This window comes from Scyliorhinus canicula, chromosome 13, assembly GCF_902713615.1.
Source record: "Scyliorhinus canicula chromosome 13, sScyCan1.1, whole genome shotgun sequence".
Lineage (NCBI taxonomy): Eukaryota > Metazoa > Chordata > Chondrichthyes > Carcharhiniformes > Scyliorhinidae > Scyliorhinus > Scyliorhinus canicula.
This window is the reverse complement of record NC_052158.1, coordinates 93,847,763-93,860,683: the sequence shown is the minus strand read 5'-3', so window position 1 is coordinate 93,860,683 and position 12,921 is coordinate 93,847,763. Positions and strand designations below refer to the sequence as shown.

Here is a 12,921-nt window from a genome sequence, read left to right as displayed (position 1 = left end):
CTTCAATCCCATACTTCCTTATTTTCTGCAATAGCCTACCGTGGGGAACCTTATCAAACGCCTTACTGAAATCCATATACACCACATCAACCGCTTTACCCTCATCCACCTGTTTGGTCACCTTCTCAAAAATCTCAATAAGGTTTGTGAGGCATGACCTACCCTTCACAAAACCGTGTTGACTATCGCTAATCAACTTGTTCTTTTCAAGATGATTATAAACCCTATCTCTTATAACCTTTTCCAACATTTTACCCACAACCGAAGCAAGGCTCACAGGTCTATAATTACCAGGGTTGTCTCTACTCCCCTTCTTGAACAAGGGGACAACATTTGCTATCCTCCAGTCTTCCGGCACTATTCCTGTCGACAAAGACGACATAAAGATCAAGGACAAAGGCTCTGCAATCTCCTCCCTGGCTTCCCAGAGAATCCTAGGATAAATCCCATCTGGCCCAGGGGACTCATCTATTTTGACATTTTCCAAAATTGCTAACACCTCCTCCTTTTGAACCTCAATTCCATCTAGCCTGGTCGACTGAACCTGAGTGTTCTCCTCGACAACATTGTCTTTCTCCAGTGTAAACACTGACGAAAAACTGACGATTAGCCTCTTCTCATTAACTGCTTACTGATACAATTCTATGATTCTATCGCAGTAGATGACCTACCATTCCCATCTCAGCGCCTGAAAATAGATACCCAGTTATTCCAATTCCCCGGAACACCGCCGCCTGAAAAAGTTCCTTTTAAACCACACATTATCCTAACCTGGAAATATATCAATATTCCTTCATTGTTGCTGGATCAAATGTGGCCTGGAACTCCCTTCTGAACAGTACTGTGGGTGTACCTACACCCACATGGACTGCAGAGGTTGAAGACAGTGGCTCATCCCCACCTTCTCTGGGGGCAATTAGGCATGGGCAACAAATGCTACCCTTGCAAGTGACATTCACTTCTTATGAAGGAATGAGAAAAACTTGCTGAGGCAACTGATGTTAATAGAGGTGGAAAAAAAATGCTTTCAGCAATGGAAAGCAATTCTGCCTAGAGCCTGTTTGCCAAGTGTCTGCACCTTATGACATAGTGTGAGGTTACCACCAGGTGAAGTCAAGCCTGGAGGCTGCTGGTGAGTACTGAACAGGATAAATTTGTTAGGATTGAACTGACGGAAACGTCAACACACTCGGGTCATAAAAATCAGATAGGCAGCTGGAGAGTGCAGCAATAGCCCTGGGAACAAAGGAGAAAGTAGAAGCTACTGATGTGGCAGCATGTCTTAAATTTCAAAGAGCCAATTGACAGGCATAAAGTAGAAATGGCAATATTGAGTTTCATTTCAAGGAGGAGATCATAAGGATTGAAGAGACACCTAGACAAGCTGGGATTTCACACAATGCCTCAAACACAGAAAATCTGTTCTGTTCTCTATGAAGGGGAGATGGTATGTAAAAATTGTAATTTTTCTACGTTCATCCTAAACTTTGCTGCCTTCATTAAACCTCACTCACCATCATCCTAATGCTCACTTACACTGGCCCCAGTCCACAGACACATCAGTTTTAAAACTCCCAATCTTCATGTTCAAATCCTTCCATGGCCCTCGCTCATCTGCATTTCCGCTCCCTTCCTCCCACCACTGACAGCTGGGCATTCAGCATATAGGCCCGAAGTTTTGGAATTCTTTCCCTACAGCTTCCTCCATTCCACTTCCCTCTCCTCCTTTGAGACCCATCTGCTTTTAGTTATCCTAACACGAGGGCAGGAATTCTCTGGCCGTTCGCTGGCCCACCCGTGCGTTTCCCGGCGGCGTGGTAGGACTTCAATGGAAGTTCCCATTGACCACGGAGGGAAGAGCGACTCCTGCCGCTGGTAAAAGGTGCGCCACCTCCCACTGCCGAGAAACATGGCTGGGAGGCTGGAGAATCCCACCTGAGGTTTGAAGAAATGTCTTCACTCAGAGTTGTTGTGGATGCTCCATTGTTGAATACATTTGAGGCCGGGGTAGACAGATTTTACGTCTCAGGAAATTAAGGGATATGGGGAGTGGGTGGAAAAGTGCAGTTGAAGCCCAAAGATTAACCCTGATCATATTGAATGGTGCAGCAAGCTCAGTGGGCCATGAGGCCTATCCCTGCTCTGACTCGGTAAGTTCTTATTTTTGGCTCGTTGTCAATAATTTTCAAATCTATATTATCAATAGTGCAGGCCTTAAGCCTGTAATATCTCTGAAGCGCTGTGTGGACTGGGCACCAGGTTGAGGCGACACTTGCATTTAAAATGAAGAGCTGCTCGATAGTACAGCCAGACTGCCTGAGCTGTGCTTTAGCCACATTGCCGTTTAGAACGGATGATGAAGAGAAGGCTGAATTGTACAGAACACATACACTTCAACTCCTGGAGGCAGAGCCTGCTGATCCTGGCACTTTCAGCACATCATCAGCAATGTGCCTTGAAAACAATAGAGTTACACAGTTACACTGTCCTCACTCACATTGCCTGCTACTGTCAGCTCAGTTGGGCCAAGGCACTGGCAGCATAGTCAAGCAGGGTGTGCTGTCTGCTGCCTAATGTCAGCAACAATGTGTGGGTACATTTTCTTGAACCCATTAGGCTCTAACTTTTGCTGCATATACAAAATTTCCTCATACAAAAAGCAACCTGGTTAGAAAATATTTGACTCATAATTCATTTGTGCATTTAAGCTAGAATGACTAAAAAGAGTACACTGCATTTTGGAAATCAATGGCACCAGTGTGTCTGCTGTTAGAGCAATTAATACAGTCCCTCGATAGACAACGGTAAAAACAATTTGTTTACTGATTTTCGTGTGTCAGCTGTGGTAGTACTCTGTTCAAGTTCTACTCCAGAGATTTCAGCACAAAAGCTAATCTGATATTCAGCTGTACGGTTAGGTTGCAGAAATTAGGACTGTTCTCCTTGGAGCAAGGGAGTTTGAGCGGAGATTTGATGGAGATGTGCAGGATTATGGCAGGTTTAGATAACGTAGACAAAGAAAGCTGTTTCCATTAGCTATGATACAAGAGCTGGGCTTGGATTTGGTGGCAGGGGCGGGCGGTCACGATTTAACATTACGTAGTGGGTGGTAATTACCTGGGATGTCAATCAAGTAGGGTGCTTTGTCCAGGATGATGTTGAGCTTCTTCAGTATTGTTGGAGCTGCACTCATCCAGGCAAGTGGAGAGTATTCCATCACACTCCTGACTTGTAAATGTGCTGTTCCTTGTAAATGGTGGACAGTCTTTGGGGGGGGGGGGGTAAGTTACTCTCCACTGAACTCCCAGTCTCTGACCTGAACTTGTAGCCACATTATATGGCTAGTCCAGTTAGTTTTGTAATCAATGGCAACCCTCAGGACGTTGATTGTGGGGGATTCAGCAATGGTAATGCCATTGAACGCCCAGGGGCGGTAGTTAGATCCTCTCTTGTTGGAGATGGTCATCGTCTGGCACTTGTGTGGTGCAAATGTCATGTGCCACTTGTCAGCCCCAACCTGAATATTATCCAGGCTTTGCTGTATTTGGACATGGACTGTTTCAGTATCGGAGGATTTTTGGTGCTGAACATTATGCAATCACCAGCGAACATCTCCACTTCTGACCTTATGGTAGAAGAAAGGTCATTGATGGAGCAGCTGAAGATGGTTGGGCCTGGGACACTAGCTTGAGGTACTCCTGCAGCGATGTCCTAGAGCTGAGATAATTGACTGCCACCTCTTCCTTTGTGCCAGGTATTTTTTTTTTTTTAAATTTAGCGTGCCCAATTCATTTTTTCCAATTAAGGGGCAATTTAGTGTGGCCAATTCACCTAACCTGCACATCTTTGGGTTGTGGGGGTGAAACCCACGCAAACACGGGGAGAATGTGCAAACTCCACACGGACAGTGACCCGGAGCCGGGATTGAACCTGGCACCTCGGTGCCGTGAGGCAGCAATGCTAACTACTGCGCCACCGTGCTGCCCCTTTGTGCCAGGTATGACTCTAACCAGTGGAGAGTTCCCCATACCAATTCCCACTGTCTCCACTTTTCCTCGGGCTCCTTAATGCCACACTTGGTCAAACGCTGCCTTGATGTCAAAGGCTACCACTCACACCTCACCTCTGGAATTCAGCTCTTTTGTCCATGTGTGATCTAAGGCCGTAATAAGATCAGGAACGGAGTGATCCTGGCAGAGCCCAAACTTGGAGGATCAGTGAGCAGATTATTGCTAAATAAGCACCACTTGATAGCACTGTTGATGCCTCCTTTCATGACTGAGAGCATGTTGATGGGGCAGTAATTGAATGGGTTGGGTTTGTTTCTTGACATGAGCAATTTTACACATTGCTGGCAAGATGCTAGTGTTGGAGTTGTACTGGAACAGCTTGGCTAGGCGGCGGCGGGGCGAGGGGGAGCAGCAAGTTCTGGAGTACTAGTGCCAGAAAATTGTCAGGGCCCATAGTTGTTGCAATATCTTCCTGATATTACCTGGAGTGAATCAAATTGGCTGAAGACAGGTATCTGTGATGCTGGAAACCTCTGGAGGAAGCTAAGATGGATCGTCCACTCAGCACTTCTGGCTGATGACTGTTGCGAATGTGCAGCCTTATCTTTTGCATTGATGGGCTGGATTCTTCCATAATCGAGGATGGGGATATTTGTGGAGCCTCCTCCTCCAGTTAGTTGTTTAATTATCCACTATCATTCACTACTGGAGATGGCAGGACTGCAGAGCCTAAATCTGATCCTTTTGACGTGGGGTCACTTAGCTCTGTTTATTATTTGCTATGCATCCCAGCAGTCCTTCGGGGACGCTGACCTGGGGAGACTCCTGGATGCGGTGGAGACCAGGAAGAATGTCCTGTTCCCCTGGGGGTCCTAGAGGGTGAGCCACAAGGCAGCCAGTGCTGCCTGGGATGAGGTGACAGCAGCTGTGTGACCAAGAGGACTGGGCAGCAGTGCAGGAAGGTCAACGGCCGACACCGAGCAGTACGAGTGGGTAGACAGCAACTCCTCCCACCCCTCAAGGGAGTATCCATCCCCCAATTCTCCAAGTGACCCCCAGCCCTCCCACCACCCCAACCCCGCCTTCACACCTCCTCTCCCACCACTGAACCAGGCGTGTGGCTAAAGCTCTTTATGGCTGGGATGTTCACTCCTGAGGCAGGGACACAGAGTTGGGACACTTGCTGCCTCGGGAGAAATAGCCCCAAATGGTCTTGGTGTTTTGGTACTTGTAATAAAAGCAGTTAGGCCGTTTAGCCTTCAAACACCCACACATTCCCCATCCACCTTCGCATGCACCATTCATGCAAACCCATGCCCCTCTACTCACCCTCAAAGCCCTTCATATCCTTCATGTCAACCTATGACTTTCTACCCATACCCCTTGTTCTTTCACAATTCCCATGCCACCCAGAACCCCGCCCCCCCCCCACTTATCCCCATGGCCCCTCATATCTCCTATGACAACCTAGCGCCAACTCATGCCAAGCTGTGCCCCCACCCTCCACCCTTTTCCCTTACACCCTCCATGCCAACTCACCCAGGATCCACCAGAGGCAGACCTCAGGTGCTATACTGAGATTAAATAAAATAAAGTACTAAATATCTATTACAGACCATACCATATTAAAGAAAACACGCTAATTGATAAAAATCAATTCTACGCAGCTAAATCCCTTCAAGTAATTAACTCCTTAAAAGAAACATTTATATTCACAGCCCCACATCAAAGATAATAACATCTTGGAGCTGTCAATCAAACTGTGCAGTTACAGCCCCCCCCCAAATGTGCTAATGATTGGTTGTGCAAGCAGTAATAAATCTATAATGATAGCCCTCAGGCTTATGCCAACAAACAATTATTGAAATTGCAAGCACCGATTTTCTTTCAACTCAGAGACTGTTCACTATTTTCCAACAATGGCCAAGATATCATGAGCTGTGCCTGCAAACTGTTGTTTCCTCCTAAAAGCACAGATTCAGGATATTACTGGAAACATTTGTCTGCTGTCTCCAATAATGCATAATCTGGAATGGAAGGTAAAGTATTGATTTTAAATGGTTTGCGTTCTCCCATTTCACACCAAACCCTGCTAGAAATAGCACTGAAGTCCCATGTAGGGCTGCACAGTAATTTTAACCCCGTTCTATTTAACTGGTGATTTGTCCATTCCAGAACAAGCCATTATATTTCTTGCAACTTACAACATTCTGCAACTAAAGATCACTTCTTGCTTTTATCCTTCCCCGCTCCAAAATATTAAATGTATGGTATTAAAAGATTTCATCCATCCGCATGTAAAATAGCTCACGTGGCCATTTTCACCAGATAAACAGCCTGCTGCACCTTATCCTGTTGTTCAATCATGTGCAAGATAATAAAACTAACAACAGCAGTGATGCAGAAGTTGACCAGTCACAAGTTGAAAGGCTATTTCATTTTTAACTGCAAAAAACCCCAGAGGAAATACACAGTGGTACCATACCAATAGATCAAAGGTCCATATTTTAACTCAACTGCTGAAGATGAAAGAAAGAGCCAAATGTGAAATTATCCAACTATTTTGAACTTACCTTTTTATAACTGGCCACCAGATCTGCAGCTGTCACATTCCTGAAGATATCACTGTTCACAGACATGCTGCGGCAGTTTTAAATTCCACAAAGCTTGCATGTGGACTTGAGTTTACATGCGTTAAGTAGAATTACTTCACCTCAGCCAGGACTAAAACTATTCGACGTTTATCTCCACTTTTGGCTGTTTCTCTGCTTGTTGCTCTCTTACAAAAATGAAATACTCTGCTTTCAGAATGAAATCCTATAGTCTTAGGGAATTTCTGCTTACGGTTCCGGTCGGACAAACCTCTGGGCTCGTTCACTTTTCCCTCACACCATGTTGCAAAGGCAGTTGGACCGAAATACTGACACCTTAGCAGTGCCCTGGCCTGTCAGAAGCCTAGGTCTCCCTGTTGTCATCCAAGCGTTCCTTCATAATAAATTCCTTTAGAATTTCCTTTCTAAGAAATCTCCACAGTATATGCTTCTACCTAATAAAGGAAAAGGCGTCCTTTTGAGCTGCTGCCAGTTGATTCCACCCAGAATTCATTGCAAGGCGACTAAATTGGTGCTAAATGTAAAAGGCAGATTCCCCCCCACCAACCATCATAGTTACTATGTGATAAAAATAGATTCAAAACAGTCTAGCAATCACCATGTCTAAGCTGACTTCTCCTGGATAGCTGATGGAAACCAACAGTAAACGGATCATGACTAAACCAGCCAAGAATGTCCAAGCATATGGATGGGCTATTTGACGGATTATAAGTGCACAACATTACTCTAGAGCTGAGAGCAAATGAATTTACTAAACAGCACAGCAGGCCATGGTTAGGGTGTTATTCAAAGGGCTAGATCATTATAGAGAAGCAGCTCATTAAATATCAATAGTTTAAAAACAGAAACAATATATTCTGACAGCTGCTCGAAGGATGCAGCAACTCTCTCCCAGGAAAGCGGATGGAAGGCCGACTTGCATTTCTTTTGGTTTTTCCTTGCTTTTTGCTGGTCAAATACAGCAGCTATTCTTTGAACAGTCCAATGAGGGGATACAGCCACATCCATACATCTAGCACTAAATAGCATCAGACTGGCAATGAAGTTATTCACTTATCGCATTTTTCAACTCAATTGATTATAATGACTTCCCCTCAAACAAAATACACTACTTGGGTTGGGGGCTGGGAGGGTCAGTGGGGAGGGCCGACTCCTGAGCGTGTACTGAGCTTCGCTAATGCACGGGTTTGTTCTTTCATTTCAGATCATGTGAAGCAAGCTTTGAAAACTAAATTATTTGTTTCAAACAATGATATTTAACAGGATTTTTGTTGCATTTCTTACATTTTCTGTTCATTGCGGCATGTAAATTGCCAAGTATATAACGTACGAAGTAGAATTTGGTACAATATCAATTTGTATAGTTTTGTATCTGATCGATGTATCATGTCCACAATAAATGCATTTTTACAGCATTCATAAACTGGCAAATCATTTTTTTTATCAGTAATATTTTATGACAATGTTGCAAATGCAGAAGAATATTTTGTGTTTCATAATATTTAATTTCACAGAGATTATCTCAGAATAATAGATGTGCCAAGATTTGCAAATTTCATAATCAGGTCCATTTAGAATCAATTAAAGTCAGCCGACAGGTGAATCATATTCCTGCGCTCGGTTAAATCAGGAGGTAGATGCAAGAATTACAATGGAAGCATTTGTGCAGTAGCTTATCGGTTCACACCACTTTGTAGCTGCCATATTTCTGCACTGCAGATGGTTCATAACCACTTACACAATCAATAAAAAAGATGCTTAAAATGATCTCAATAGAAGGAAGCTATCTAAAACAATTAGATTAAAAAGGCTGAGTCATCCACAGTATATGCATCATGGAACTTCAAGGGCTGACACACATCAAAAGAATTAAGGCAGAGTTTGCATTCCCAAATAACAGAAAAATGCAGCTAACTTGCAACCTGTACATCTATTAAAGGAAAAAGGTTAGGTTAAAGCAGTGTTGCTTATCATCAATATTTAAAATCTCAATGGTTGTGTGAGGAATGGTTGAGGACTCTGGGTCTGTACTCGTGGAGTTTGGAAGGATAAAGGGGGTGGGGAGTGGATCTTATTGAAACTCGCAGGATACTGCGAGGCCTGGATAGAGTGGACCTGGAGAGGATGTTTCCACTTGCAGGAAAAACTAGAACCAGAGGACACAATCTCAGATTAAAGGGACGATCCTTTAAAACATAGATGAGGAGGAATTTCTTCAGCCAGAGGGTGATGAATCTGTGGAACTCTTTGCCACAACAGGCTGTGGAGGCCAAACCACTAAGTGTCTTCAAGACAGAGATAGATAGGTTCTTGATTAGTAAGGGGATCAGGGGCTCTGGGGAGAAGAAAAAAATAGCCATAATTGAATGGCAGAGCAGACTCAATGGGCTGAGTGGCTTAATTCTGCTCCTGTCTCATGGTCACATGGTGCAGACCATGGGGAACCACCGTTGTAGATGGATATTGTGCCACAAAAGGTACCTTGTGTCAATCTGTGAAATATACCCCCAAATTGTTGCTTCCATTATAATTGCTGTGCTGTCTTTGAAAAGTAGACTTTAAGAAGAGGTTGATGTAATGGAACATTAACTAGTGCGCAAGATTTCAAAGTGCTCCTACCATTTATATATCTTTCTCTGACTGTACAAAGGTAGCTATCTCAAACAGCAGCTCTTTAAGGAAGTATTATTGGGCAGCTTTGAGGTAGGATTAAATTACTGAGCGACCTAGCCTGAAAGTGCAACTTTCCTTTTCAATCCATGCAATAAACGCAGCGTAGCAACCTTCTTTACCACTTGGGAGACTGTTATTTTACGTCAACAATCACAATGACTGTTAAGGGCAAGGCAGTCGACGTTATCATGCATTTCATGAATTACAAACCTAATCATTCAAAATTTAAACAACATCTCCAGAAAAACATTCTATGAAGCATAATACTTGGCCCCCAGGAAACCTCACAAACAATCTGAAGAGGGTTAGACATTACCACTTTTCACAAGCTGAAAGCTTCTTTCATTTCAGCAATCTTGAGGGATGAGCCCAGAGGATGGGAAAGATTTTATTTTACATCAAGGTGCCAATTTCTGACAGTAGGAGCACTTACAATCTAATGCAAAAAGGAAGACTGAAAATCACAACACATCCCAATTATAGTGCAGAATTTATTTGCAAGGAATATTAATATTTTAGCCTGCTCAAATAGGGATGAGATTTACATGGAAAGGGAGGGAGATGCACAGCTGGAAAATACTGCAGTCCATCTCAAAAAAATTAATACTTGTCAATCGACCAGCTTCACGTATACTTCTCCCTGCTGTGGCCTTTGGTTCTAGAGTTCGTGGCAACCAAAAACATATTCTGATGATTTAATTTATCTATTCTCACCAGTATCTTCAATGTTTACCCCCATTAAGCCCTCTTCCCTACACAATAAACAACTCCAGGCCTCTTCCGGTGGCTATGTGCCTTAAACCAGCCATCAGTTTGCTTGCCTTGTTCCCCGCTACTCCCACTGCCCATATCCACTGCTTGCAGTTACAATCAATGTTTTTGTATGAGGGAAGAGACAGGGTCATTCATGTCACACAGTTGGATCTTCCCGAATTTCAACCGAGAAACAGCATGGGAGGGTTAATGATCCGTGGTCTCATATAGTATTACTCCAAGGAGAAGCTTTCAGTTCAGATACCAGATAGGCTGGCTGCAGTAATACAAAATATAAATATTTAAGGGAAAGGAGTCGAAGGCTCCATTTGGTTAAACGACTCAAATGTTCACACGAAAACTATCGTCAGAGATTGACGCCAAGTTGTTGGGGCGGGGGGGGGGGGGGGGGGGGGGGGGGGGAGTGGTTCTATTTTTATTTCCTTTAAAATGCCCACCCAATCTTTTAAAAAGTGAAGTTGTTGGTGCAAGCATAGTGTCGTGTGACCCACCCCTCACCCCCAAGTCTCGAACGATCCAGTGGAGGAAGCAGTTCATGAAACCAGAGCCTTCCACATGGTTTGTAATTGCCCGCTGTGCTACTCTGCACAAAATGTGAAAATGCTGTTTGACCAAGGAAATTCCCTCCTACAGTGCAAAAACACTTTCCAGTGCACAGCCTGCTTTTTGACTTGAACAGTTTTGGACTGGAAGGTGCCACAGGGATCAGTGCTGAGGCCTCAATCATTTACAATCTATGGGCTGGATTCTCCGGTACCCTAGCCGCGTATTTCTCGGGGCGTCCGGCGGAATTCTACCTTCCCATCGTTTGTCAATGGGATTTCTCATTGATGCCACCCCATGCCGCTGGGAAACCCATGGTCGAGGGTGGGCTGCCAGCGGGAAAAGGGAATCCCAACAACCGGAGAATTCCAGCCTATATTAATGACTTGGATGAGGGAACAGTTTGTATTAACACCAGAGTTTCTGAAAATTACAAAATCTCTACTGTGCAGGAAGAGGCCATTCTGCCCATCTGGCCTTCACCGACCCTTGCTCCAATAGAGCACCCGACCCTAGGCCCAATCACCCGTCCCATCCCCTTAACCCCACCTAACCTTTGGGAAAATTTAGCATGCCCAATTGACTTAATCTGTATATCTTTGGACTGTGGGAGGAAACTGGAGCACCCAGAGGAAACCAGATCCCTGGTGCTGTGAGACAGCAGTGTGAACCACTGTACCACCGCATGTCCATAATGCATAGACAGATAGGAAAGCAAGTTGTGAGGATGACACAAAGAGTCTGCAAAGAGATACTGATAGGTTAAGTGATTGGACAAAATTTTGGCAGATTGACTGCTTTGATGTGGAAGTTAGGGGCGAGCCCACCTGTGCTTGACAGGTTCGGCCCACAACCACTTAAAGGTTCCCCTCCTTTATTGGCTTGAGGTGGGAATTCCACTGGAGAGAAAGTCTGGACTCCTAGACTTGCCATCTAATCAGCTCTCTTGTCCCAGCAGTGTCAGAGGGGAGGTGCCACTACTGGAACTGCATGGAATTCTGAAAAGGAGATGACAACAGATCCCAGCTTTCAGATGAGTCAGGGGTCTCACTGGGTGAGAGGGGAAATGCAGGGGTGGCTCTCAGCCAAGCATGCATAATTATGCCAAATGGCCTACTTCTGTTTTATATGTTCGTATTGACTGACTCTCTGCTGTCAAATTCACAATGTTTGATGACAAAAGTTAAGTAGTTTCAAGGGTTTTGTTATTGATACTTTAAAGAGTCTGGATGATTGTCATTTTTTTATCAGCTTGCGGAGTAATAGCCTTCTCTTATTTTGAAATAATTATGTATTAATTATTTTCCAAAGCTTTTTTTGTGCATCCTACTGTCACTGTAGGATTCATTGGTTCTAAGCATCTGTATGGTGGGTCAATGGGCCACAGGCTTATAGGGCATGATAGGCCACGGGGAGGGGGGGGGGGGGGGGGGGGGGGGGGTTGGAAGGACAGAGCTGAGCTTGGCATGGGGACCAGGAGGCGACGTCGAGGTTGGTTAAAAAGCAGAGCTTGCCAAAGGGAGCACGAATTGGAGGGTGAGGGGTGTGAGGAATGAGGGCTGGAGGGCTTTTACGTTTTTATCGTAACCAGGACAAAGCTGCACAGCATTGTGGCAGGCCTGTCAAACAGCCAGTGGGGTTGTTTTATGAGGTAAGGTTGGGCCTATACTAACTAATTGGAGTACAGAAGGATGAGAGATGATCTTATTGTGACATAGAAGTTACTGAGGAGGTTTAACAAGGTAGATACTGAATGGATGCTTCATCTTGTGGGGAAAACTAGAACTGGGTAGATGATTCAGAATAAGAGCTCCCTCATTTAAGAGAGTGATGAGGAGGAATTTCTTCTCTGGGAATCTTGTCATTGTTTGGAATTTGCTACCCTGAAGAGCAGTGGAGGTTGGGTCATTGAACATCTTCAAGGCTGAGTTAGATTAATTATCTACAATGGGTTCGAGGGGTATGGGGGCCAGACTGGAAAGTAGAGCGGAGGTCACGGTCAGGTAAGTTGTGATGTTATTATTGAATGGTGAAGCAGGCTCAAAGGGCTGAATGGTCCATACGTCTCCTTCTATTTCTTATCCACTTTCTGTTCAGTTTGTACCAGCCAACAGAGAATTAAAGGCAAGCTGAAACTCCAGCACGTTTCTCCAATATGGCCTGGCTGCAAAATTTTACTTTACATTTTAGGAAGGTGAAGAGAGTGTGCCATTTTGAAGCGCCGTTCCTTTATTTACCTTTCATTGCAGCCTGCCCTCCAGCTTTAAGAGCCCATCCACTGTCCTTAATTAGACGCGAGACGCCTTTCT

General features: G+C 44.5%; 1 protein-coding gene across 7 annotated transcripts in view; it reads right to left on the bottom strand.

Moving 5' to 3' along the window:
* The window catches only part of schip1 (schwannomin interacting protein 1), a 1,017,794-nt gene that overhangs the window by 71,346 nt on the left and 933,527 nt on the right, over positions 1–12,921 (bottom strand). The window contains exon 1 of one of the 7 annotated variants that reach the window (XM_038817215.1): positions 6,584–6,955. The exons of the other annotated variants lie outside the window; for them this stretch is intronic. Coding sequence (XP_038673143.1) covers positions 6,584–6,649 — 66 coding nt within the window. The 5' untranslated portion in view covers positions 6,650–6,955. Of the gene's footprint in view, positions 1–6,583; positions 6,956–12,921 lie in introns of those variants that run through there. 7 annotated transcript variants of the gene reach the window in all.